The 24,665-nt window shown below is 39.5% G+C and overlaps 1 protein-coding gene across 4 annotated transcripts in view; it reads left to right on the top strand.

Moving 5' to 3' along the window:
• The window catches only part of trmu (tRNA 5-methylaminomethyl-2-thiouridylate methyltransferase), a 66,234-nt gene that overhangs the window by 11,112 nt on the left and 30,457 nt on the right, over positions 1 to 24,665 (top strand). For 2 of the 4 annotated variants that reach the window (XM_059654629.1, XM_048553754.2), the window contains exons 2-11: positions 3,750 to 3,915; positions 10,554 to 10,660; positions 11,344 to 11,460; positions 14,281 to 14,453; positions 14,589 to 14,642; positions 15,258 to 15,324; positions 17,653 to 17,753; positions 19,496 to 19,640; positions 20,791 to 20,873; positions 22,198 to 23,986. In XM_059654629.1, the coding sequence (XP_059510612.1) occupies positions 3,750 to 3,915; positions 10,554 to 10,660; positions 11,344 to 11,460; positions 14,281 to 14,453; positions 14,589 to 14,642; positions 15,258 to 15,324; positions 17,653 to 17,753; positions 19,496 to 19,640; positions 20,791 to 20,873; positions 22,198 to 22,332 (1,148 nt within the window). In that variant the 3' untranslated portion in view covers positions 22,333 to 23,986. Of the gene's footprint in view, positions 1 to 3,749; positions 3,916 to 10,553; positions 10,661 to 11,343; positions 11,461 to 14,280; positions 14,454 to 14,588; positions 14,643 to 15,257; positions 15,325 to 17,652; positions 17,754 to 19,495; positions 19,641 to 20,790; positions 20,874 to 22,197; positions 23,987 to 24,665 lie in introns of those variants that run through there. The other 2 variants (XR_007249753.2, XM_059654630.1) reach the window with 2 other exon arrangements.

Here is a 24,665-nt window from a genome sequence, read left to right as displayed (position 1 = left end):
CAGGGCACCACCAGAGGGAGCTCAAGAATAGCATAATAACGTTTCAAAACCTAGATGTGAATTTGAAGTGGTGAAATTTCCAGCAGCCATCTGCCCTGATGGTTGATTGTTAGATTAGTAGCTTAGCATAAGGTCCCAGTGTGATCTAGGCTTGTCTACGTTTGTTGATCTAAGGGCCACTAGGAGTTAAGGGGAAATTCAGTTATGATTCCTATCCTGTCAAGACTCGTCATCTTGCTAACTTATGATAGTACAACATCTTGCCTAAAATGCCAATAGATGATGGAAGCCAGTGAGATACCTAAAGCAGGGGCATTTTTCCCCGGAGCGTCAGAGGCTGAAGGGTGACCTTGCGGAGGTTTATAAAATCATGAGGGGCATAGATGAGTGAATGGCCAAGCTCTCTTTCTAAAGGATGGCGGAGTCCAAAACTAGAGGGCATGGATTTAAGGTGAGAGGGGGAAAAATGTAATAAAAAACCCGAGGGGTAACTTTCTCATGCAGGGGGTGGATCATGTGTGGAATGAGCTGCCAGACATGATGGTGGAGACCGGTACAATTACAACACTTTAAAGACACATTGATGGGTATGTGAATAGTAACGGTTTAGAAGGAGATGGGCCAAATGCAGGTAAATGGGACTAGGTCAGATTGGGATGTCTAGTTGGCATTGGCCAGTTGGACTGACAGGTCTGTTTCTGTGCTGTGTGACTCCGAATCTGTAAGCAGGAACAAAGAAATTTAGAGCAATGTGTGCCTTTTACTATTCCATTTGCTCTGCTTTATTTACAATTTTCAAGGCTCCAGTGGATCATGAAGATCATTGTACAGTCTTGCTAGATTTTAAATGAGCAAAATACTGCAGCTACTGCACATCTGAAATGGAAACCGAAAATGCTGGAGACGCTCAGCAGGTCGAACCCATCTATGAGAAAAATAGCATTAGCGTTTCAGGTTTGTCACTCTGTCACTTACAGAATAGACTAAGATATGGATGGCAGGTTTCCCATGCTAAGGATCTGGCAATTTAAACTAACTATACTGTGACACTTATTTAATTCAGTTTTAAGGCCCTCATTGAATTCTGTAGAATGAAAGTCTGCCTGAACAGGTTAGGTTATTGTATTTTGTTCATCCTTGACCTTAGTTTTGTCCAGTTCAGTTCCATGGCATCTGGTCTGTTTTGTGTTTTTCTTAACTCAGGTGAGTGACACTATTAATCCAATATTCAGTAAGTGCAAGCATGTGGTACAGTAGTGCACATCATTTTACAATAAATTATCATTATTACTGACAGAAAATAAAAGGATAATTAGTGTGAGAAATGGAAGCATCACTGTAGTCTTTTGAGATTAAGTTTCAACATTGTGAAATAGTAGAGGGCAGTTTACTGCTTGGCACATCTGACTTCACTATGGCTGAGGCTGGCTGTATGTTGATTTTTTTTTTCTTTCATTTATCTTGATGAATAGCAAGTTCATTCCAGTACTGAATGGAATATGCCACAAACAATGTTTAAAGCATGTTTATGAAGTTATGCATTGGTTCTATATCTTTTTAAACAAGCTGACATGAAGAATCTTTCATTTTGCATTTGTATATCTTCTTGATAGCATTTCCAGTCATATTTTGTGCTGTATAAACAGATGATCTTTTATCACCGAAACAATGTACACCTGCTCAGTGTTACAAATTTTGTTGGTTTCAAACCTTCTGTCTGCTCTTTTCAAAGATGTATAATCTTAATCACCTTTACAAACTAAACTTTACATGTAGCCCTATAAGACTATCAAAAAACTCCTGGCTATTTCTGGCAATTAGTTTACTTTAACGTTTCTGCGAATACAGCCTTGAACTTTCAAAAGTTTGCTTTGAGCTCAATCTAGAAACTGTGTGTAGATATCTAAGTGTTTGGAAGGAGGAAAAATTCTATCTTCCAGTTTCCATCTTCTTGCCTACATTTCTATAGGACTCAAACGTGAATGTGCAATTATTTTTAAAGTTTGTTCAGTCTCTTTGAAATGCATTATTTAACAGGGTGCACTGAATAGAAAGAAATATTCTCCACAAAATAAATACCAAAAGGACTGTGAATGCTGTAAAGCAGGAACAAAATTGGAAGTTGCAGGATAAGCTCAGAAGGTCTGATAGCATCTGTGAAGAAAAATTAGTTAACATTTCAAGTCCAGTTCCTCAGAACTTGGCTGGGAAATTGAGGTGACCAATGTCACGTCGATGGTACTCAATGAACAGATCAAGGCCAGGCAGAGGGGTCCAGGTGGAGGGAGAGTGTTGGAGCTGGATGAAGTGTTCTGAGAAAAGGTCGCCAAAGCTAAAATATTAACTTTGATTTTTCTTCACAGATGCTGCCAGACCTGTTGAGCTTTTCCAGCAACTTCTATTTTTGTTAGTAATATTCTCCACCATAATCCAGTTGTTTTACCCCTCGTGTATTTAGCTTGAGAGTCATTAACAGTTTGTGAAACTAATAAAACACTAAAATGTGGATTGCTGCAGTTATTTTTCTTACCCAAGTAAAATTCAATGTGTACACAATGTACTATGGATCAACATGACATAATCAGATTTGGCTATAACTTCTGCCTTGTTCTGAGAAAATCGATTATATGGCCTTTAAAATATGTGCAAAGCATTGTGACGATGTAAAAAGCTTTGAAAACCAAATATTGGCTGTGATTTCCAGTCTGTAACTGGTAAACTATTGAACTGTGTATTAACGAGTTCAGCTTTCTCTCCCACCTGGAATTATTTTCCAGCTAACCACCAGAGCGCTCTGTTGTATTCAATTTCTATGTTTTGTGTGAAAAACTATGACAATATATTTAAGTACTGACAACATGAGCTGGCGCAATAAATACATTTTATGTAACTGCTGGGAAAATCAATTTATATTCAGGCAAAGAGTAATGATTCATTGGACACTAACCTTTCTGAGGTTGGAAGGGCAGCAGATTTATTCATGCTTTACTGTCATTTTGAGCTTGTTCAGTGCTGTATAGTGCATTTGATCCATGTCCTGTGGATGAAGTATTATAACTATCATGTTTAGTTTCCATTACTGATTAGGCATTGTGCCAATAAGCCATTCCAGAAATTGCTAACCGGTGTCATGTTTCCTAAAACACCACTCCTTGGTTCTGCGTGCAATAAATTGCCTAAATTCTTTGTTTATCAAGGACGAAACTGGCTTCCACAAACTTGTTAACTATTGCACAAGCCAAAAGAATGAACCCTGTGACTTCCCCTACCCCTGTAATTTAATGAACTAATTTATTGACTAGCTGAGCCTTCCAGCAATGGAAACGTGATCACCTGGCCACATTCTGGTCATTTTTCTCCTCCACATAAAAGTTTCTTGACGTCATGTACTGTGGACCGAGGGGACATATCAGATTTGGTGATGACCTTTGCCTTGTTCTGAGAAGATCAGTGACATGATCTTTCTAAACTGCGTGCAGAGCTTTTGTTAAAGTCATTTATAAACCACACTTTTTACTTTACAAAACTCTGCTGTTCGTACTATAAGAGCAGCTTCTCAAATCTTGATATTTATCATGTGGATTTGAAAATTATTGGTCCTGTTATTTTATATGGATTTTCAATTGAAGAAGAGAATTGCTTTCCTGGATTAAACTCTTCATTGTATTTGCAGTTGTATTTTTTTGGAAGGCATATAATTTCTCAAGTGATACAGGATTGAAAAAGTGAATCTAACCTGTTTTGACCAGGCTACCAAGTGACAGGTGTCTTTATGAAGAGCTGGGACTTGCTTGAAGAACACGGTGCTTGCACTGGTAATCAAGACTGTGAAGATGCCTTCAGAGTCTGTAAGATGCTCAACATCCCTTTTCACCAGATTTCTTATGTGAAAGAGTATTGGCATGAAGTCTTTAGGTAATGTATAAGTTTTCAATTCTGTCTTTATTTTTAATACACACGTGTGTAATGACTTTTGAAGAGTAATTTTCTAGTTTCTGTATTTCTGAATGCACTGCAAGAAAATTGAATGCATTAGGTCAAAGTAGGTGTTCTGGAATTGAAAGAGTTGTCATGTACAATTAACAGAGAAAGGTGGCCAAGGGCAGGGATTGAAAATAAAACCTGACCGTCTTCTCCTATCAAAAATTGAAAGAAAAACTGCAGCTGAATACAGAAGAAAAATTGGATGGATGGATAACATTGAGATATCGACTGAGAGACATCTGAAGAAAGCCAAAAAAGAAGCAAATGATGCCAATGAGGCCATTGGCGACAATAATGAATGTGTAATGTACTAAATTTGGGTGATGGTGCTTTTACATAGTGAGTCTCAGACAAGTTCCAGTTAAAACCTAATCTCAACAATGCATAAAAATGATCTGCTATTATTAGCTTATAGGGGAAAGCATGATGTCTGCCAGTGTGCACAGTCCTTTTATTCAGAAGCCCATTGCGAGATACAACACTATTATAGAAAGTTGCTTATAACTAATGCTTCAGATTAATAAATGCCACAAAAAATATTAATTGTCAGTGGTGGACACCAGACCCCTCTAAGTCAGAGAGATTGTTTATTCCAGGGATTAAAGTTTGTTGTAGGAACCAGAGGAATAGCCCTGTATGGGTAACAGGCATGATTGACATAAGGTCTGCACCAGTGACAGTCTTGAACAAATGCGTGGACCGGATAACAGCTGTAAACTTGCAAACGGTGCAAGTGCAAAACACGTCTGACTGCCTTTCCGACTGTTCCAGAACCCACAGGTTTTCCATCTCTCTTAGGCATTTGATGATACCTCGTTATCTGAGATGGGCACAGGTGTATGTTGTCACCTCAATATCTTTGCGGCCTGAAGGGACAATGACTTTCTTCTGAAATGCAGTGAATACGAGAGGGGAGCTACTGTGTGTTGCATGCTGCTCATATCTGAGGCAGAGTTAGAGGAACCTGACCTAGTGCTGAAACGCCACAGGAGGAGCTATGGAAAAAGAAATCTGTTTATGTCCTCTGACTCATAGTGGGAGGGATGTAGTGATTGTAATGAGAACAGCCAAGTGGGCATCATGGAACAGGAGTTCCTTGATTGGGTCTGTTAGAACGTAGAACATTACAGCACTTCGGCCCTCGATATTGTGCCGACCTGTCATACCGATCTGAAGCCCATCTAACCTACACTATTCCGTGTACGTCCATATGCTTGTCCAATGATGACTTAAATGTACTTAAAGTTGGCGAATCTACTACCATTGCAGGCAAAGCATTCCATTCCCTTACTACTCTCTGAGTAAAGAAACTACCTCTGACATCTGTCCTATATCTCTCACCCCTCAATTTAAAGCTATGCCCCCTCGTGCTCGCTGTCACCATCCTAGGAAAAAGGCGCTCCCTATCCACCCTATCTAACCCTTTGATTATTTTATATGTCTCAATTAAGTCACCTCTCAACCTTCTTCTCTCTAACGAAAGCAGCCTCAAGTCCCTCAGCCTTTCCTCGTAAGACCTTCCCTCCATACCAGGCAACGTCCTAGTAAATCTCCTCTGCACCCTTTCCAAAGCTTCCACATCCTTCCAATAATGCAGTGACCAGAACTGTACACAATATTCCAAGTGCGGCCGCACCAGAGTTTTGTACAGCTTCACCATAACCTCTTGTTTCCGGAACTCGATCCCTCTATTAATAAAAGCTAAAACACTGTAAGCCTTCGTAACAGCCCTGTCAACCTGGGTGGCAACTTTCAAGGATCTGTGTACTTGGACACCGAGATCTCTCTGCTCATCTACACTACTAAGAATCTTAACATTAGCCCAGTACTTTGCCTTCCGGTTACTCCTACCAAAGTGCATCACCTCACACTTGTCCGCATTAAACTCCATTTGCCACCTCTCTGCCCAGCTCTGCAGCTTATCTATGTCTCTCTGCAACCTACAGCATCCTTCGTCACTATCCACAACTCCACTGATCTTAGTGTCGTCTGCAAACTTACTAACCCATCCTTCTACGCCCTCATCCAGGTCATTTATAAAAATGACAAACAGCAGTGGACCCAACACCGACCCTTGCGGTACACCACTAGTAACTGGTCTCCAGGATGAACATTTCCCATCAACTACCACCCTCTGTCTTCTTTCAGCAAGCCAATTTCAGATCCAAACTGCTATATCTCCCACAATCCCATTCCTCCGCATTTTGTACAGTAGCCTACTGTGGGGAACCTTATCGAACGCCTTGCTGAAATCCATATACACCACATCAACCGGTTTACTCTCATCAACCTGTTTGGTCACCTTCTCAAAGAACTCAATAAGGTTTGTGAGGCACGGCCTTCCCTTCACAAAACTGTGCTGACTATCCCTAATCAATTTATTCTTTTCTAGATGTTTATAAATCCTATCTTTTATAACCTCTTCCAACACTTTACCAACAACTGAGGTAAGGCTCACTGGTCTATAATTACCAGGGTTGCCTCTACTCCCCTTCTTGAACAGGGGAACCACATTTGCTATCCTCCAGTCGTCTGGCAGTATTCCTGTAGACAGTGACGAGTTAAAGATCAATGCCAAAGGCTCAGCAATCTCTTCCCTGGGTTCCCAGAGGATCCGAGGATAAATCCCATCCGGCCCAGGGGACTTATCTATCTTCACACTCTGTAGGATTTCTAATACCACTTCCTTGTGAACCTCAATCCCACCTAGTCTAGTAGCCTGTATCTCAGTATTCTCAATAACATTGTCGTTTTCTAGAGTGAATACTGTTGAAAAATATTCATTTAGTGCTTCCCCTATCTCCTCTGACTCCACATGCAACTTCCCACTACTATCCTTGATTGGCCCTAATCTTACTTTCGTCATTCTTTTATTCCTTAAATACCTATAGAAAGCCTTAGGGTTTACCCAGATCCTATCCGCCAACAACTTCTCATGTTTCCTCCTGGCTCTTCTGAGCTCTCTCTTTAGGTCTTTCCTGGCTACCTCGTAGCCCTCAAGCGCCCTAACTGAGCCTTCACATCTCATCCTAACATAAGCCTTCTTCTTCCTCTTGACCAGAGATTCCGCCTCCTTCATAAACCACGGCTCCCACGCTCTACAGCTTCCTCGCTGCCTGACAGGTACATACTTATCTAGGACACACAGGAGCTTTTCCTTGAATAGGCTCCACATTTCTAATGTGCCTATCCCCTGCAGTTTCCTTCCCCATCCTACGCTCCCTAAATCTTGCCTAATCTCATTGTAATTGCCTCTTGCCCAGTGGTATACACCTATCCGTTGCCATCACTAAAGTAAATATAACAGAATTGTGATCGCTATCACCAAAGTGCTCAACTACTTCCAAATCTAACAACTGGCCGGGCTCATTACCCAGTACCAGATCTAATGTGGCTTCGCCCCTTGTTGGCCTATCTACATACTGTGTCAGGAAGCCCTCCTGCACACACTGGACAAAAACTGACCCATCTATAGTACTCGAACTATAGTGTTCCCAGTCAATATTTGGAAAGTTGAAGTCCCCCATGACAACTACCCTGTCTCTCTCACTCCTATCGAGAATCATCTTTGCTATCCTTTCCTCTACATATCTGGAACTATTCAGAGGCCTATAGAAAACTCACAACAGGGTGACCTCTCCTTTCCTGTTTCTATCCTCAGCCCATACTACCTCAGTTGACGAGTCCCCAAACATCCTTTCTGCAACTGTAGTACTGTCCTTGACCAACAATGGCTCACCTCCCTCACCACCACCACCCCCCCCCCCCCCCCGCCCTCCTTTTACCATCTTCTCTGTTCTTACTGAAACATCTAAATCCCGGAACCTGCAACAACCATTCCTGTATATCCAGTTCCCATTATCACTCACAACCATTCCTGTCCCTGTTCTGTCCATGTCTCTGAAATGGCCACAACATCGAAGTCTCAGGTACTAACCCATGCAGCAAGTTCACCCACCTTATTCCGGACGCTCCTGGCATTGAAGTAGACACACTTCAAACCAACTTCTTGCTTGCCGGTGCCATCTTGCATCCCTGAAACTTCACTTCAGATCTCCCTACTCTCAACCTTTTCTATACTCGAACTACAATTTTGGTTCCCATCCCCCTGCTGAATTAGTTTAAACCCACTCGAATAGCCTTAGCAAATTTCCCCCCCCCCCCAGGATATCGGTACCCCTCTGGTTCAGGTGAAGACCATTCTGTTTGTAGAGGTCCCACCTACCCCATAAAGAGACCCAATTATCCAAGAATCCAAAACCCTCCCTCCTGCACCATCCCTGTAGCCACATGTTCAGCTCGTCTCTCTCCCTATTCCTCGCCTCACTAGCACCTGGCACGGGCAACAAACCAGAGACAACAACTCTGTTCGTCCTAGCTCTAAGCTTCCATCCTAGCTCCCTGAATTTCTGCCTTAAATCCCCATCTCTTTTCCTACCTCTGTTGTTGGTGCCAATGTGGACCACGACTTGGGTCTGCTCCCCCTCCCCCTCCCCCTTAAGGATCCCAAAAACACGATCAGAGACATCACACACCCTGGCGCCTGGGAGGCAACACACCAACCGTGAGTCTCGCTCGTCCCCACAGAACCTCCTATCTGTCCCCCTAACTATGGAGTCCCCGGTGACAAATGCTCTGCTCCTCTTCCCCCTTCCCTTCTGAGCAGCAGGGACAGACTCTGCCAGAGACCTGTGCCCCACTGCTCTCCCCTGGTAAGTCGTCCCCCCCAACAGTATCCAAAACGGTATACTTATTGTTGAGGGGAATGGCCACAGGGGATCCCTGTACTGCCTACCGGTTCCCTTTCCGTCCCCTGACTGTAACCCATCTGCCTTTTTCTTGTACCTGAGGAGTGACTAACTCCCTTTAACTCCTCTCAATAACCCCCTCTGCCTCCCGAATGATCTGAAGTTCATCCAGCTCCAGCTCCAGTTCCCTAACGTGGTTTTCGAGGAGCTGGAGTTGGGTGCACTTCCCGCAGATGTAGTCAGCAGGGACACTAGTGGTGACCCTTACCTCCCACGTTCTGTAGGAGGAACATTCAACTGCCCTGACCTCCATTCCCATTATTCTAAATTCCCAAAGAGACTGTTTTTAAAAAAAAGAATAAAAAATAAACTTGTTACCTTACCAACCAGGCGCACAGAACTTTTTTTTTTGGTTAGAGGAGGAGGATGGGTGGGAGACACTACCTGACTGGTGTTTCGGGTAACGCAACCACACAAATATGTTACCTCACTGACTCAGCAGTCCCGTGTCCGCTCCTGCTCAGCGTACCTCCACCTATTCACGAGGTAAGCTTTTTATAGATTCAAAAATGGTGACTCACCAGCTTCCCGACGGGCTCTTGGTCCGCGCTGCTGCTCAACCAGAAATGAGTTAACCTGGTCCAATCAGAGAGCCCTGGCTGACAGATTAAAAACTGGAACATCAGACATCTTGTTCACTGAGAGCTGGCTCTAAGGAAGCTGGTTCAAGAGTGTCTTGGTGATAGGATATGGGCTTCTATGGAATTATTTTGGGAATATTGTGAGCAGTGTGGGCCCTATATCTACGGAAAGATGTGCTGACATTGGAGGGGGTCCAGAGGAGGTTTACCAGAATGATCCCAGGGATGAAGGATTTGACATAGGAGGAGCGGTTAAGGACTATTTGTACTCAATGGAGTTTAGAAGAATGGGGGTGGGGGATATCTGACTGAAATGTTTAGAATACTGAGAGGCATGGATGCACATGAAGATGATATTTTGCTAGTAGGAAGACTAGGAGCTGAGGACACTGCCTCAGAGAAGGAATGACCCATTAGAAATGAGATGACGAATCTCTCCAGCCAGAGAGTGGTGAATATGTTTTTGAAGGGATCAAGGGTTAAGGGGAGATGGCAGGAGAATGTTTCTCAATCACATCAGTCATGATTGAATGGCAGAGCAGACTCGATGGGCCGAATGGCCGAACTCTGTTCCTTTATCTTATGCTGTCATTGATTTGTGTGTTTGTGCTCCCAGATCGCTTTGCTCCTCTATATGGTTTAGAATCTTGTTTTCCAAGAAATATGAGACTTGACTATTTTTAAAATCCAGACCATTATACTTAGCAAGTGAAATTCACGATGAATAATTGCACATTAAATGTCCAGTCTCATTAATATCTTGCAACCTTTTGCACTTCCCCTCAGTGTTGACCATTGGGTTGGCTGTCCAATCCCCGCTCCCACCCCCAAAACAAATTGATATAATCAACTATAGAAATTGTATTATTGATTTTAAAGTCTAAGTCATTAATATAAATTGTGAACGACGTGGGCCTTGTGCTGATCTTTGTGAGATCCTACTTTCTCACAACCCTCTTCATGTCTTGCTTCTCAGGTTACAAAAGGGATGCTGGGGAAGTTTTATTGTTGTGCAGCATGACACAATCAAATGTAGTCATGCATTTTAGAATGTGCCTCAAAGCTCTAATTAATCTAAGTAATTAAATTTTAGGATGCTACAGTGTAAAGTTTCATTTAGGAAGATGCATTGCCTGAACATGAATGAATTAAGATGTGTTGATTTTCTTTTCTTTTCTAGCAACTTAGTAAAGGAGTATGAAATGGGAAGGACTCCAAACCCTGATATCATGTGCAATAAAAATATTAAATTTAAATATTTATTGCAGTTTGCTGTGGAAATCCTGGGTAAGTGCTTATGTATTCACTGGATGCTTAAGAATGATATTTATATATACTATTAAAGCATTTCATGCACTTGTGAATTAATTATAATTCAGTCTGAAAATGTCCAGTAAAATACACAATTTTATGCACTTCCCTGTACTTTGGAATTGCAGGGGCAGTATTCTTTCATTTTAGCTACCAGCAATTGATTTTATTTTTTCTTTTAAAATGTGCATACATAATTGTGGTGCTATTTCTTTAAAATTAGCTGTAAATGTTTAACAGTAAACTGACATTAATAACCATTAATTAATAAGGATGACCTTATTTATTATTCTATTGAACAATTAATAGCATTTGACTTGACAGTTGCTGCATCATTTTTTTTTCCTGTTTATCAACAGTCATTCAGTCTTCTGTGGTTTTTTACAGTGGAAACCAAGATCAAGTCACAACAGGCAAAATTACTGGGTGGGAGGGGAATTGAATCATTAACATTTAGGGTAAGATGAGAAAAGAAGAGGGGAAACCGAGCAATATAGAATGAAATTGCCTACTGTGTTTTTCTAAAAATGTATCTTGATGTAAAGACCTGTTTTCTTTATCGCATTTAATGGTTAAAGTGTGTTTTCCTAAGTATAAACAAAGAGAAATTCAAAATATGCATCAGTTATATAACTAGCAATATCTTTATATTGAACTAGGGGCAGATGCAATGGCAACTGGTCATTATGCGAGAACATCACAGCATGATGAAGAGGTTTTCCAACAAAAATATATCAGTAAAATTGAAGATTGTTTGCATAAACACAATAAAGATGGTGAGTGGGGGAACTTTAAATCTACATGTTCCTTATTCTGTCCTGATGTAGTGTTCAATGCAAGGAAACGTTCCTTCCGTAAGAATTTAATTAGGACACGTTGTAATTACATCGAATCTATTGTGTTGTTCCTGGGGATCTGGACATACAAATAATTTAATTATACACTGTCAGAACAAATTACTAATGTTTTTCATTCAGATTTTAATCGTTTAATGAACAAATTTGTAAACGGTGTACATGTACAACTGAAGATATTACTTTATAATCAGCAACAAATCAATATCCTTTAATTGAGATGTCAGTTCGCATTAATCAAGAGGGCCAATGACCCTGATCTTTTGTTACCAGAACTTAAACATATGAACATCGCCACCTAGCAGAGATGCTGTCAGTGGAGCTTATTCAGTTCTCTATTCTCTCCCTCACCACAACTTTGAGGAAGACATGTCATTAGAAGATTACAACTGCAATTGCTATTTAAGTTGGGATGAAATGGTGGACAGAGTGGGATAATATTTCCATAGGAATTGTAATAAAAAGGATCAGAAAATATATTTAGGGTCAATTTAGTTTTGATGTGAATCACTCTCTGCTAAATTTACATTTTAATCTAGAGTCAAAGCATGACGTGATCTGGAGTGGAGTGCAATGAGATGACACTTTGCTCAGGCGCTGACTTATGATTCAGATACCATTTACAGTTTAAATTGGTGCTAAATAAAACTGCTTGGCACTGATATTTCAGAGTTGTGTAATAGCACCATAAGAAATAAAACAGTAAAAAGTGACGTGAATTGAAATATTAAAAGCGAACATGCTTATGGAAAATTGAAAAAGGAACATTTTTATTGTCTTGTCAAAACACTTAAAGATGTAGAAATTTTGACATTGAATTACAAGGAGTTTGTAGTTTGCAAAACAAAACAACCGAAGGAAGTAGATCAATGCACAGTGAAATCACGAACAAGACAACGGTAAATGATTGGAAGAGAACACATGTGATGAAGGATAACAAAACTGGGTAATCTCTGAAAAGAATTACAGTCCGAACTGAAGGAGGATCAGTGGGACCCACTTTAGGGCAGAGGCAGGCAGCTTGTGACAATGGAGGGCACTGAACGATAAATGTATGAGACAGGGTTTGGTTGGGGCGGGTGGTGGGTGTTGGACATCATTATACAGCACCCTTCTTTTGAGCTGCAGTATGAACCAGCAGTTTGTGAGGAAAACAAACTGAATTTACTTCAAGCAAATATTGGTGTTTAAAAAGCAAGGGAAAGTTTAAATTTCTGGGCAAAGGGGAACTATAGTTGTTGATTATATCAATTTTGTTTTGGATGTGGGAGCAGGGATTGGGCAGCCAACTCAATGGTCTGTTTGTTCAAGTTTGGGGGACTGGTCATGGTCAGGCCAATAAGTCAAGCTGTCCAGAAGTTGATGCAGTCAGGGGATTTCACATAGGTCAGTTGGGATGCTATCCAAGATGTAGGCCAGTTTATCCAGCAAAGAGACAGAGCCAAGATTGATTATAATGTAGTTGGATGTGGAGCAGTTAGTGGTGATGCATGAGGAGGAGATGTGAAAGTGGCCCCAGTCAGTGAACAGAAAGCGCAGAGGGCAGGCAGGATTAACTGTTTCAGACAATAGGTTGAGTGAAAGCCCTTGACTCAACATGATGCATGTAATACTGACAGCTGTAGTCCTCCAGCCTTAGTGAGGTCCGTGAGCAATGGCAGAGTTAGAGGATGTGTTAGCCCTGAGAGAGTGAGAAGCAGAGACAGGAGGTGACATTTACCCCTGTGAATGCAGAAGATCATTGATCTCGCAGCAAGGCTTTGTGTTCCAGTTCATACGGGGACACTACACTGATCTATGCTGCTTTTTTTTTTTGGATCCCGTATAGTTGTGTCTTGTGGCGTAGCCTCCTGTGGTGGTGCACTAGGAAGATGACAGGACTCCTCTCCACTGTCCCATCCACCAACATCCCCAGATCTTGCTTCATGAAGTAGGATGCGAGCTTGCCTTTCATTGAGGCCCTCTCTTCGGAGATTAACATTGAGTTGCACGGTATGAGGTGTCATTCTTGCCTTGCAGCCTCTGAAGACAGTGCAGCTGGGATTTAAATATGGCACTGGAGGTGTGGAAGTCAAACACCTTGGCGATGACCGATTCCCAAGAAATACACCCAGCATCCCAGTTGCATAACTAATAAGATGAAAAGCTTGCTTGAGAAAACTCATTCATGGTGGAGTGGACCCCATAACCCACTCGTCACCACTATTTAAACGCAAATGAGAAAATCCAGCCATAACGTTCACCAAAGACCATATAACTATAACTGGTTTTTGAAAGAAACCAGTCCAAAATTTTAAGAGATGTCTGATGACAATTGGTCAAGCTCTGAGTAATAGAACATAGGCAAAAAAAAAGAGGAATAGTTGAGCTGAAAACTATTCTTTAAATTACACACGAGCAAGAGCTATCAAGGCAGTGGTTCATTTGGGATCTGACAACAGCTTCCAGAGCTTTAGTAAGAATGGAACCTTGTTGGTAACTGTCCAAGGCAAGAGAGATCACTTTTTTGTAAAGAGGAAAAGGAGGACATGTTTTCCTTATTTGAGCAATAGTAAGAATTGAGAGCAATCAAAGTTAGAGCAATATTTTAGTGCAGTAAGATATGAAACAAATACATTCATTTCCGAAGCTGGGAGTTGGTACTAAAATTAAGTGTTGGTATCGTCAATCTTAAATTCTACAAAATTTTAAATGAAACCCTAACCAATGTAAATTATTGCCGTTCTGTCTTACCTGTTGCAGCTGTGAAACTCTTACGGGCTGCTGACCCAAAGAAAGACCAAACATTCTTTCTGAGTCAGATATCGCAGCATGCTTTGCGACATACCATCTTTCCTCTCGGTGAATTGAGGAAAAATATTGTAAAGGAGATGGCAGCTGAGGCAGGATTTCACCATATATTGAAAAGAAAAGAAGTAAGACTTTATAAATTTTATTTTCTTCTTCAATCATAAACAATGCTTTATCCAAAAGTAATTGAAATCATCAAATCTGTTTATAATTGCCATTAAATATTTCCTTGGGTAATATTCATGTTTTGCTTCTTGCAGAGTATGGGAATCTGTTTCATAGGTGAAAGAGATTTTGAAAACTTTATTCTTGAGGCAAGTGGAAATCACAATTACATTTTCAAAATTGAACATCTGTGTTGCGTAGTGGAATTCATTTTACTTTTCCAGTCTGTGTTCCGATAAGAATCAAGATCAGGCTTTACGAGCCTTTACCATAGCTTGGAATTTATGTTGCCAGTGTCACTGATTAAAATGCTTATCTGCTTCTGTATGACATTCTAATGAAAATTCATTCGAAATGAACAGATGTGAGGCTTGTATCTTCAGTCCTAATTTCCACTCTGGAACATCCTTTCTGAAACCAGTAAAAAGCATATTGTACGGCATTAATCTGACATTGCTCTTGCTCATTTCTGCCACCCTGGGTTTAAGTAAAGTTCCTAATGTAGTGCTGAATTTGAGACAGCTGTGAATTAGTGCCACCTAGAAATCAGGTTCAGACTAACAAAACTCATTTTATTTAGGACCTGAAAAAAGACAGAGGAGAAATTAACTCAAATACTTTGGGCTGGATTCAAACCCAATGCTGCCTTACTGAGAATTTTAGAAAAAAAAATTGTCGAATTTTGACAGTATGTTTGTACAGAAGAAAAATGTTGATCTTAGTTTTGGACATACAAAGTAATTTCATTCTTAATTTTTTTTAAGTATCTAGAACCTCGCCCTGGAAACTTTGTTTCTATAGAAGATGGAAAAATTATGGGAACACACAAAGGTAGTTATGTTGTTTAAGAAAATTAGAATGATTTTTATTTTTAAGTTGAACATTTTCTATTTCTTCAAATAGAATTCTTCAAATTTAGAATTTTACTCTTAGTTAGTTGTTTTCTATTTCAGATTTTCTTCTGTTACACATTTTTCAAAGCAGCTTGATGGTTAATTTAGATTACAAGAAGTCACACAATACCAGGTTATTGCTCAGCACTTCACCTGATGAAGGAAGAGTACTCCGAAACCTTGTGATTTCAAATAAACGTGTTGGAGTATAACCTGTTTTCTTGTGACTTCAGACCTAGCCCATCCTAGTCCAATACTGGCACCTTCATGTCATAGTTTGGTCTAAACAAGGCTTGGAAAATAAAGACATTATAGAATGATTATTCTTTGCTCCTTTTAGCAGCAGCATCTGTTTTTCTTAACAACTGCAACTGGTGACCCTACATGTGGGTACAATTTTTAAAACTTATTTATTTGTACATTGTGCTGCTGGCTAGGCCAACATTTATTCCTAGCCCGTAATTGTCTCGAGAAGGTGTGTGTCCAATAATGGAGAGGTAGGCAGTGACAATGTAACTGAACTAGTAATCCAGAACCACAGGCTAATGTTCTGAGGACATGCATTTGAATTGCATCATTGCACATGTTGAAATTCGAATTCATCTTAATATTATTTGAAAATGATGTAATAAAATGCTTAAAGATCTAATGACAGCCGTGTTGCTACAGCTGTTTGTTGAAACAAAAAATCTAACTGCTTCACTTAGGTCCTTCAGAGAAAGAAATCTGCTATCCTTACCTGGTCTGACCTACATGTGACTCCAGGCCCACAGCAGATGACTATTAACTTCCCGATGGGCAATAAATGCTGGCCCAGCCAGTGATGCTACATCCCAATTTTCTCACATTAGCTGTAGCAAGGCAATCCAGGTGCAACACCAATAAAGTCCAATCCTGCATTTTTTTTTAATAAAGTACTGATATTCCAAAGCAGTACAAGGGCTTATGTTACCTGTCTCAGAGGGAAAAAACTAACAGGAGCCATGTAACAGCAGCTCGCTAAAATGGCAACATTGGAAATGTGGAAAAAAAGGATTAATGTTTTGAAAAGCATCGACTTTAATTTGAAACACAAAGTACAGGATCCTGTGGTGTTGTAGTACAATGGGATAAACAGCTAAGTGCAGAGTTTATTCCGAAATGGTGTTCCTTACGATGATGAAATATGTGCGGACAAAATTAAATGTGAAATATATATGGCATAGGTAGATATGTAATGAAATAAACTGTTTAAAATCACTGAAATGTTAATTTTAGTATTTAGCTTGTTAAAACTACAAGTTTCTTTCTCAAAATTTCCCATGAGACATGTTGTAGTGCTTATTACATTATAAATATACACTTTAATCACCCACAGTTTTCATAAACAAAATGTTTAACCTGGAAAAGTTCAATCAAATGGAACTACCTTAGCATATTTATAGGGGTGAACCTTTATGTACTTTTATAAAGTTATTCTGCACTTTCACTGATAAAACCAATTGAAGAATCCTGGTGGTAAATCTTTTTATCAGATTAAATTTTTTACACATGACATTGGTTTATTTGGTATTTGGCTGCTCTATAGTTTCTTATGCATCCTTCCCTTACTAAGATTTAAATGAAGTTTCAAAATGAAAATGAGAAAGAAAAACTTTAAACTTCAAGAATGGGTCTTTTGGTGAATTTAGCTGTCATCTACTTTGCATGTTGATGAATAGGTTAAGGGGCGATTTAGCTTCTGAGCCTAATGATCAAATGCTTTATAACAGTGAGAGAACCATTGTCCAGATTATAATAGCAGTTACAGCCATGCACAGATCAACATTTTTTATAAAGGGCAATGAAATTGCTGAGACTCTATTTCACAGTGAAGCAATGAAATTGTAATCTCTGTTTACAATCAGTAGTGAACTCCAAATGGATAGTACAATCAGAATATATCAAGAACTAGAAACTAAAGATATTTCTTAAAAAGCTTTGTGTAAAACCAAAGATTTAGTAAGATAGCCAAGTGCATTTCAATTCGAGATAACAAAGTATAGAGCTGGACGAACACAGCAGGCCAAGCAGCATCAGAGGAGCAGGAAGGTTGACGTTTCAGGCCTAGGCCCTTCTTCAGAAATGAAGACAGGTCGAGGCCTGAAACGTCAGCCTTCCTGCTCCTGTGATGCTGCTTGGCCTGCTGTGTTCATCCAGCTCTACACCTTGTTATCTCAGATTCTCTAGCATCTGCAGATCCTACCATCTCTGCATGTCAATTTACTGCCTTTATATTAACTTTTAGGTTGGTTTCTATTCACTTTGGGACAACGAGCCAGGATAGGTGGTCTAAGAGATGCCTGGTTTGTCGTAGACAAAGACATAAATACAGGGGATGTGTTCGTGGTGAGTGTTGTAGAACCCACTGAAAAAGTTAGAAACAAGTTCAATGCTGAAACGTGAATTGGACGTTTTTAGCACCATGAAGCTTTGGTGTACTCATATTTGAATTCAACTTAATAAAAGATTCAGTATGTTTGAGTTTTCTGAATCTCCATTTGTTGTTGATCCACAGATTGATTACCTTTTTTTGCTCGTTTAAAATAAAAACTCAAGTTGAAAAATGAGGATAAATTTCATTAAAGGAAGGCACTAGCAAGACGAGCATTTGTTGCCTATCCAAGGACCCCTCGGCTGGTGGTTGCTGAGCTGCCTGCTTGAAAGACTCTGGTCCATGTGGCAAAGTTCCAGAATTTTGACTCAGCAATGAAGGGATAACAATACATTTCCAAGTTGCAGTTGTGTATGGTTGCAGGGAAACCTAGGAGTGATAGTGTCATTTACCTGTTAAACTATTCCTAGGTGGTGGGGAACAAAGATTCAGGAAGTGAGAGTGCTGTTGAAGAAGTTGTTAGGACTAAATTCATGCTGATTTGACATAACTCCTCTCTGCTGAGGTGGATTCTCAATGATAGTGTTAAAAGTTGATTGATGTAGAAAATCTACTGCAATTTCTATAGACAGAATTGCAGAAGGCTGAGTACTTGCAGTGAACAACTTGCACAATCTAGCTTCATCTTTCCCTCCATCACTTTCCAAACTTCAATTAGATGATATTGAAACTTCTGGTTTTCCAAAGAATAAACTCTTCTTCTAATTTAAGTATCTTTCCAATTAGTTGACCAGCAAGGAATGACATTGGAACCAGTAGACCTGGCAAGTATAGAAAAGGCAGGAGAATCAAGTGTGAAGGCAAATAAATTTCGTCAGTATGATAGCATCAGGTTCTCGCTGTAATCAAGATGTTACAACAAGAGGCTTATGTAATTTTGTGTTTCTGCGTCTCTTTTCCTTTTGCTACTGTCTTCCCAATTCTGCTGTGCCTCTTACTCTAATGTTGCTTCTGATAGTGGTCCAACTGTTTCTGTTTCTGTAACCAGAGGAACCTGAACTTTTGGGCCCCACTCACCTCCTTGACCCTCCACGCTCCATGGTGGTTTGCTGCAGTCCAGCTTCTTTTCCTTGTGCCAGTGATTATTGCAATCTCTGCTTTAGATCCTTCTCTCTTCCAAACTAGGTACGAGGACTTTTCATTCAAGTATCATTCTGCAAACTCGTACAATTATGCCTACCTAATAATAACGGTAGGTCAATTGCTAACATGTTGCAGAATTTATTTCACACATTGAAAACAGTGCCCGAAAGACAGACAATTGAAATCAAAACAGTGATTTATGCCAAGCTTTTCAACAATTTTGACATGCTTACACAAAGTTTTCACATGTCTCTAGTCATCTGAGAGTGAGGTATTGCATTAATTTAGCTCCCAACTGCAGCAACTATCTTTGTGTTTCTTGCACCAAAATCATTAACTTTTAATGCCCTTTTTCTGGGTAGAGGTGTGTATTGATGAAAATATGTATTTGAATCACAATACTTCCTTTTCACAGAATTCTAATAGTTTAATCAATTATTGCTGGTATATTGGTTGAAATATTTTATTATGTATTGCCTTTGAGGGAAAGTCAAATTTCCTCTACTTCCTCTACCTATTTTGTTTTCCTATCATAGGATAGCTTCCCTTTTTGAGCCCGTCTTCCCAAGTGTAGGAATATGCATTGTGATAAACCATATATGTTGTCTGCCAGGCACCAGGAACCAGTCACCCAGCTCTGTACAGGAATTCACTGCAAACTGATCAAGTCCATTGGATTGCTCAGGAGGCACCATTAGAGCTGCTCAGGGACAAAGTGATGCAGTGTCACTTTCGCTTCCAGCACCAGATGCCACTTGGTAAGAAATGGTTGGTTCAGTGTGTATGCATCTAGATTGAATAGATGGTGCTTCAGTGCAGAGAAACAATTGACTATATAAGTATCTTCTGAAGTAAATGTGAGTGTTTGTGTACTTTACTTTAATCATTTACCTTCTTTATGTGATGCCAGCATCAGAAAAAATACCTGAATTTGTTGAACAATTTCCTAACTGGCTGTACATCAAACTGTTACTACTGTGATTAATATTGAACAGAGTTGTTTGTTGTTCAAACCGGAACTAGCAACTGCAAAAGGAGAGAACATGTCTAGAAAGATTAAGCAATTCTAGGCCAATGGTCCAAAGCTACTCCAGGCATCAAAAAAATTAATTATTCTGTTTTGAGAAAAAAAGTTGTCAGCATTGACCCAGAGGCCCGTAATAAGAGCATTCTCATTACAGACCTCTGGGACAATGGCTGAGTTTACCACAAATCTCCCATTTTCTTGTCAGTCAACCGAGGTGTGATGACTCTCGGGTTAAACTCACCACTAGCTGTCTCTCTAATGAGAGAGCAAGACTCAGCTGATGCAGGAATTGAACCCACACTGTTGGTGTCACTCTACATCACAAACCAGATATTCAGCCAACTGAGTTAATCGTTTACACCCACCTGGTTACCAGTGTATTGTCCTTGTAACTGTTTAAAATGAGTGAGGGAGCGAGCTTACTGGTGAACGATGCACAGTTCTTTCTGTAGACTGATCGTTAAAAGCTGCCTGCACCTGCCCGAAATTGTTTCTCTTGGTCACCTTACAGGTTAGAGTCTTAGAGGGGCAATGATCATTCTAAGCCAGGGCTATTCATTTGTAAATGAAGCAAAACTACACACTAAGACACTTGCTAATAAGGAAGACTGGGAGAAACAATCTTCACATTAATAAATGCATTTCCTTTCATCTCGTGTATAGTTTCACTTCACTAATAATTATTGCCAATACTTTTTCATAAAAAAAGTAGACCATAAAGTTCCTCGAACTTCTCCTTTTATTTACTAGCCTCTCCAATTTTCTAACTGATTCCCATAGGATCAAAATACTGTCACCAAATGAGACCAACTCAGTGTAAGAATATTCAAGTTTTACATTGTCTATACTCTTCTTGAAAATTGTATTATTTTTCCTTTCAGTGCGGTGCCAGTTAACCCTAAATCCAGATTCTACAGTTTGGGTGACTCTTGTTAAACCAGTCAGAGCACCAACTCCAGGACAAGTGAGTTCCATTTCAAATATAAATTTATTGAATGTTAGCTATTTTTCATTACTTTTACCTAAGAGTGTAACTATCCTATTTATTTTGCTAAGTATCGGAGTAGCATTTGACACTCCTGTGTAGCATAAAACAATAGCTGGGACACCCCACACCAAATGAAATGAACAAGTTTTGCAGTGGCTACTCTTGTAATAACAATATTGGACTAGCAACTAGAAGTCACAAGTTCTGGAGTTAAGAACAAGAGGCCAGATAATGAAATTTTAAGTTAGCCTGGTCAGGGATAATGTTAGGAAATATTTTCTTGCGCACAGGCTAGTGGAAATCTTCGTTACACTTTTTTTAAATACAGTTCCATTGAAAACTCCAATGTTTTTGTTGAATAAAATTATTCAGAGACATGGAACCAAACCAGATGATTAGATTTGAGATATCTGTGAAGTATGATTGACTAAATGGAAGAATAGACTCGAGGGGCTGAATGTCCTGCTCCCATTCTTATGTATTTGTTCAAAGTGCTGGTTACTGGGAATCTTAGTGATGGGGAAAAAAGCTCCCTTATCTAATGTTGCAGCAGCTTCAGCAAGAAAAAAAGAATGTTACAAATCCATTTAAAAAGTGAAGCAAAAGATATTTTTAATGTTTTGAATAATTTAAGTAACTTGAGAGGATGCAAGTTAACTCATTCATATGCTGACAATTCCATATAATTGCACAATCCAAATTATCATTTATCAGTAAGGCATGTAATGTCTGTGGTTGGCTAAATTGCTTATATTAAAGTGATTGAACAATGCTGTAACAAGTAGCTTTTTGTGATTAAAGTTACTGATTTGTCTAAATGTTAGTACTGTCCTGTTAAACTGTGCATTTTAAGGCTAAAAGCACTTTGCCTAAGGTATACTGTCAGGTCCCTTGCTAATCAAAGAATCAGGATGTAACAACAAAATAAGTTTGATTCCATTTTATTGTCATTTTTAACCACTGTTGAGTAACTTTGAGGTAATGAGCTACAGGGTGCTGGAGATTATTACAGCTTATGTGTCAGAATGTGAATCTTCTAACTCCTGAGGAATTTATATATACATTCTGAAAGGATTCCATAGCAACTTATGAAAGTTCTGATGGATGCTTGGCTCAAAGCCGCCATGTTGAGACAAATGCCAAAGTCTTATTTGCACTTGGATTGCTAAATAGTGTATTTCACTCCACTTCTGCAATCTGCAAAGAAAAAAAATGATGAATGCTGTGTATGTCTTTAATTAAGAATATATCTGGTCAATCAACGTGTAACGTTTTGACATTCATATATTGTTGACTACAGTTTGCTGTGCTCTATAACGATCAAGAATGCCTTGGCAGTGGTAAGATTATTGAGCTTGGCCCTTCCGTGTACACACTTCGAGGAGGAAGAGTGGATACAATTTGTGAAACCCACAAGGCTGACCTAACTGGTTAAAGACCTCACCGCACTACCTTCAGTTAAATATGAAAAGGTGCTGTGAATCAACAGACCATAACCATTTGCATTCATAAACGTGCTGGAATCTGAATGTACCATAATAAAATTACATGGTTGACGCCTGTCACCAGCGGTGTGCTACAAGCATCCACAGCTTTTTGTCGTTTTATATAAATGATTTGGATGTTTATATAGGAGGAAAGGTTATTAAGTTGGTGCAGTGGACAATGATGAAGGTTATCTGAGTACAACGGGACTTTGATCTGATGGGCTGAGGAGAGGCAGATAGAGTTCAATTTAGGTAAATGTGATATGTTGCATTTTGATAAAGCAAATAAGGGCACGATTTGTACAGTCAAGGGTAGTGTCCAAGGGTGTGTTGATGAACAAAGAGACCTTGAAATGCAGGTTCATGGAGTTGCAGTTACATGGGGTAGTGGAGTTGGAATCTCATGTTGTGGCTGTACAGGATATTGGTTTGGCCACTTTTGGAATATTGTGTGCAATTCTGGTCTCCCTGCAATAGGAAAGGTGTTTGTAAACTTGAAAGAGTGCAGAAAAGTTTTACAAGGATGTTGCTGGGGTTAGAGGGTTTGAGCTACAGCGAGAGGCTGAGTATATTTTCCCTGGAGTGTTGGAGGCTGAGATGTCACCTTATATAGGTTTACAAAATCATGAAGGGCATGGATAGGGTGAATACTCAAGGTCTTTTTCCCAGAGTAGAGTCATTCAAAACTAGAGGACAACACTTTCATACAGAGGTGGAGGAGGCTAGTACAATTATAACATTTAAAAGGCATCTGGATGGGTACAAGAATAGGAAGGATTTAGTGGGATATATGCCAAATGCTGGGAAATAGGACGAGATTAATTTAGGATATCTGGTCGGCTTGGACAGTGTGGACTGAGAGATCTGTTTCTGTGCTGTATATCTCCAATGTTTACAGAGAAGTTTATGACTGTCTTCTGTGATTTTGGTTCCTGTATGTTTTAATGCTATAGAGTTAATTTTCAGTCTTTGTACTTGGGTCTCAGTCCAGGGAATCTCGAGAAGTTTCAGAAGCAGAGATCACTGCAACCAATTTACGGTGGTCAATTTAAATCCCAGTTAGCAAAACATACCATAAATGATCAGATGATGATCTGTATTTTACTGAGTATTTCATCCATCATTTTTGTATTTTGTTTCCAAATAGAAAAATATATTTTAATTCTAAAAGCTATGGACCCATGACTGATTTTATTAATAAACATTTAATGATGACTGTGTTTCAGAATAAATGATTAACCTGTAGAGTGGGATTTTTCAAATTATGGCATTAAAGTGATTAAAAAAGAATGGGCACAACCAAACATCTGACACAGACAAAGGATCTTTCATCCATACAGGAAATGATCAGACATCAGAATACCTTAGGCCTTATGCCTTTTATACTGGAAAGGGTAGCAGATGCCAACAAATGATGGTGGGGGTTTAATATATTAAACAGAGAAAGTTATGGTACTATACCTATTTGTTTTAGGCATCAGGGCACATTGTATCACATGTTCAGAAGGAGTACCTCTCAAAATATTAGCCAGTTTATGTAATGCTGACTGCCCTGTTATGTAATTTAAAAAATAAATATGTCCTGGCTTACCTTTTTAAAAATGGGATCGTTGTTGTTCCTGTTCAGGCATGTTTTTTTTTTAAAAAACTGTAATTAACGTGAGAAGCAAATTGTATATGAAAAGTTGAGCCTGATGTCATTGTGATCAAATGACCCAAGGAATGCATTACAGTAAAGCAAGCTACAAAGTAGGGACAGTGCTCCCAGTCTAAACATATAATTCAGTTACCACAGTAAAGGTCACACTGTACATTATCATGTAGTTTTCAACTAACACCAGCTTACAGCACTGCACATTCTTCTCATATTATTAATAATACAAAAAGGAAAGCATTTTGAGGGGAGTTTTGAAGATGGAGAAAATCAAAGAAAAGCAGATTGGGGGGTTTGGAAAGAGATTAAGATAGAGATATGGGTGGTTGTGAAAATAAAAGATAATTGTTATGCAATAATTTGAATTGAAAGAGATGGAGGATACAGATTGTGACAGAGGGCTGGTAGGGTATGGCCAAGGTCACGAAGAGATTAGTGCAGAAGGATGATGTATCAGTGAGTGTTTAATGAACAGAACTCTTCACAGAATAGAGAGTAAGCAGAACAATTCTGAATGTAGCAGAGTTCAAAAAGTCAGCCAAGGGAGTATTTGGAGTCACGGATGAAGTTTAACATGGAACTGGAGAGGAGGTGAAGACAAAGGCAGGTGATGTTTGGATGATTTGA

Source organism: Stegostoma tigrinum, chromosome 25, assembly GCF_030684315.1.
Source record: "Stegostoma tigrinum isolate sSteTig4 chromosome 25, sSteTig4.hap1, whole genome shotgun sequence".
Classification (NCBI taxonomy): domain Eukaryota; kingdom Metazoa; phylum Chordata; class Chondrichthyes; order Orectolobiformes; family Stegostomatidae; genus Stegostoma; species Stegostoma tigrinum.
Note: the sequence above shows the minus strand (reverse complement) of the source record. Positions and strands in the feature narration are given on the sequence as shown.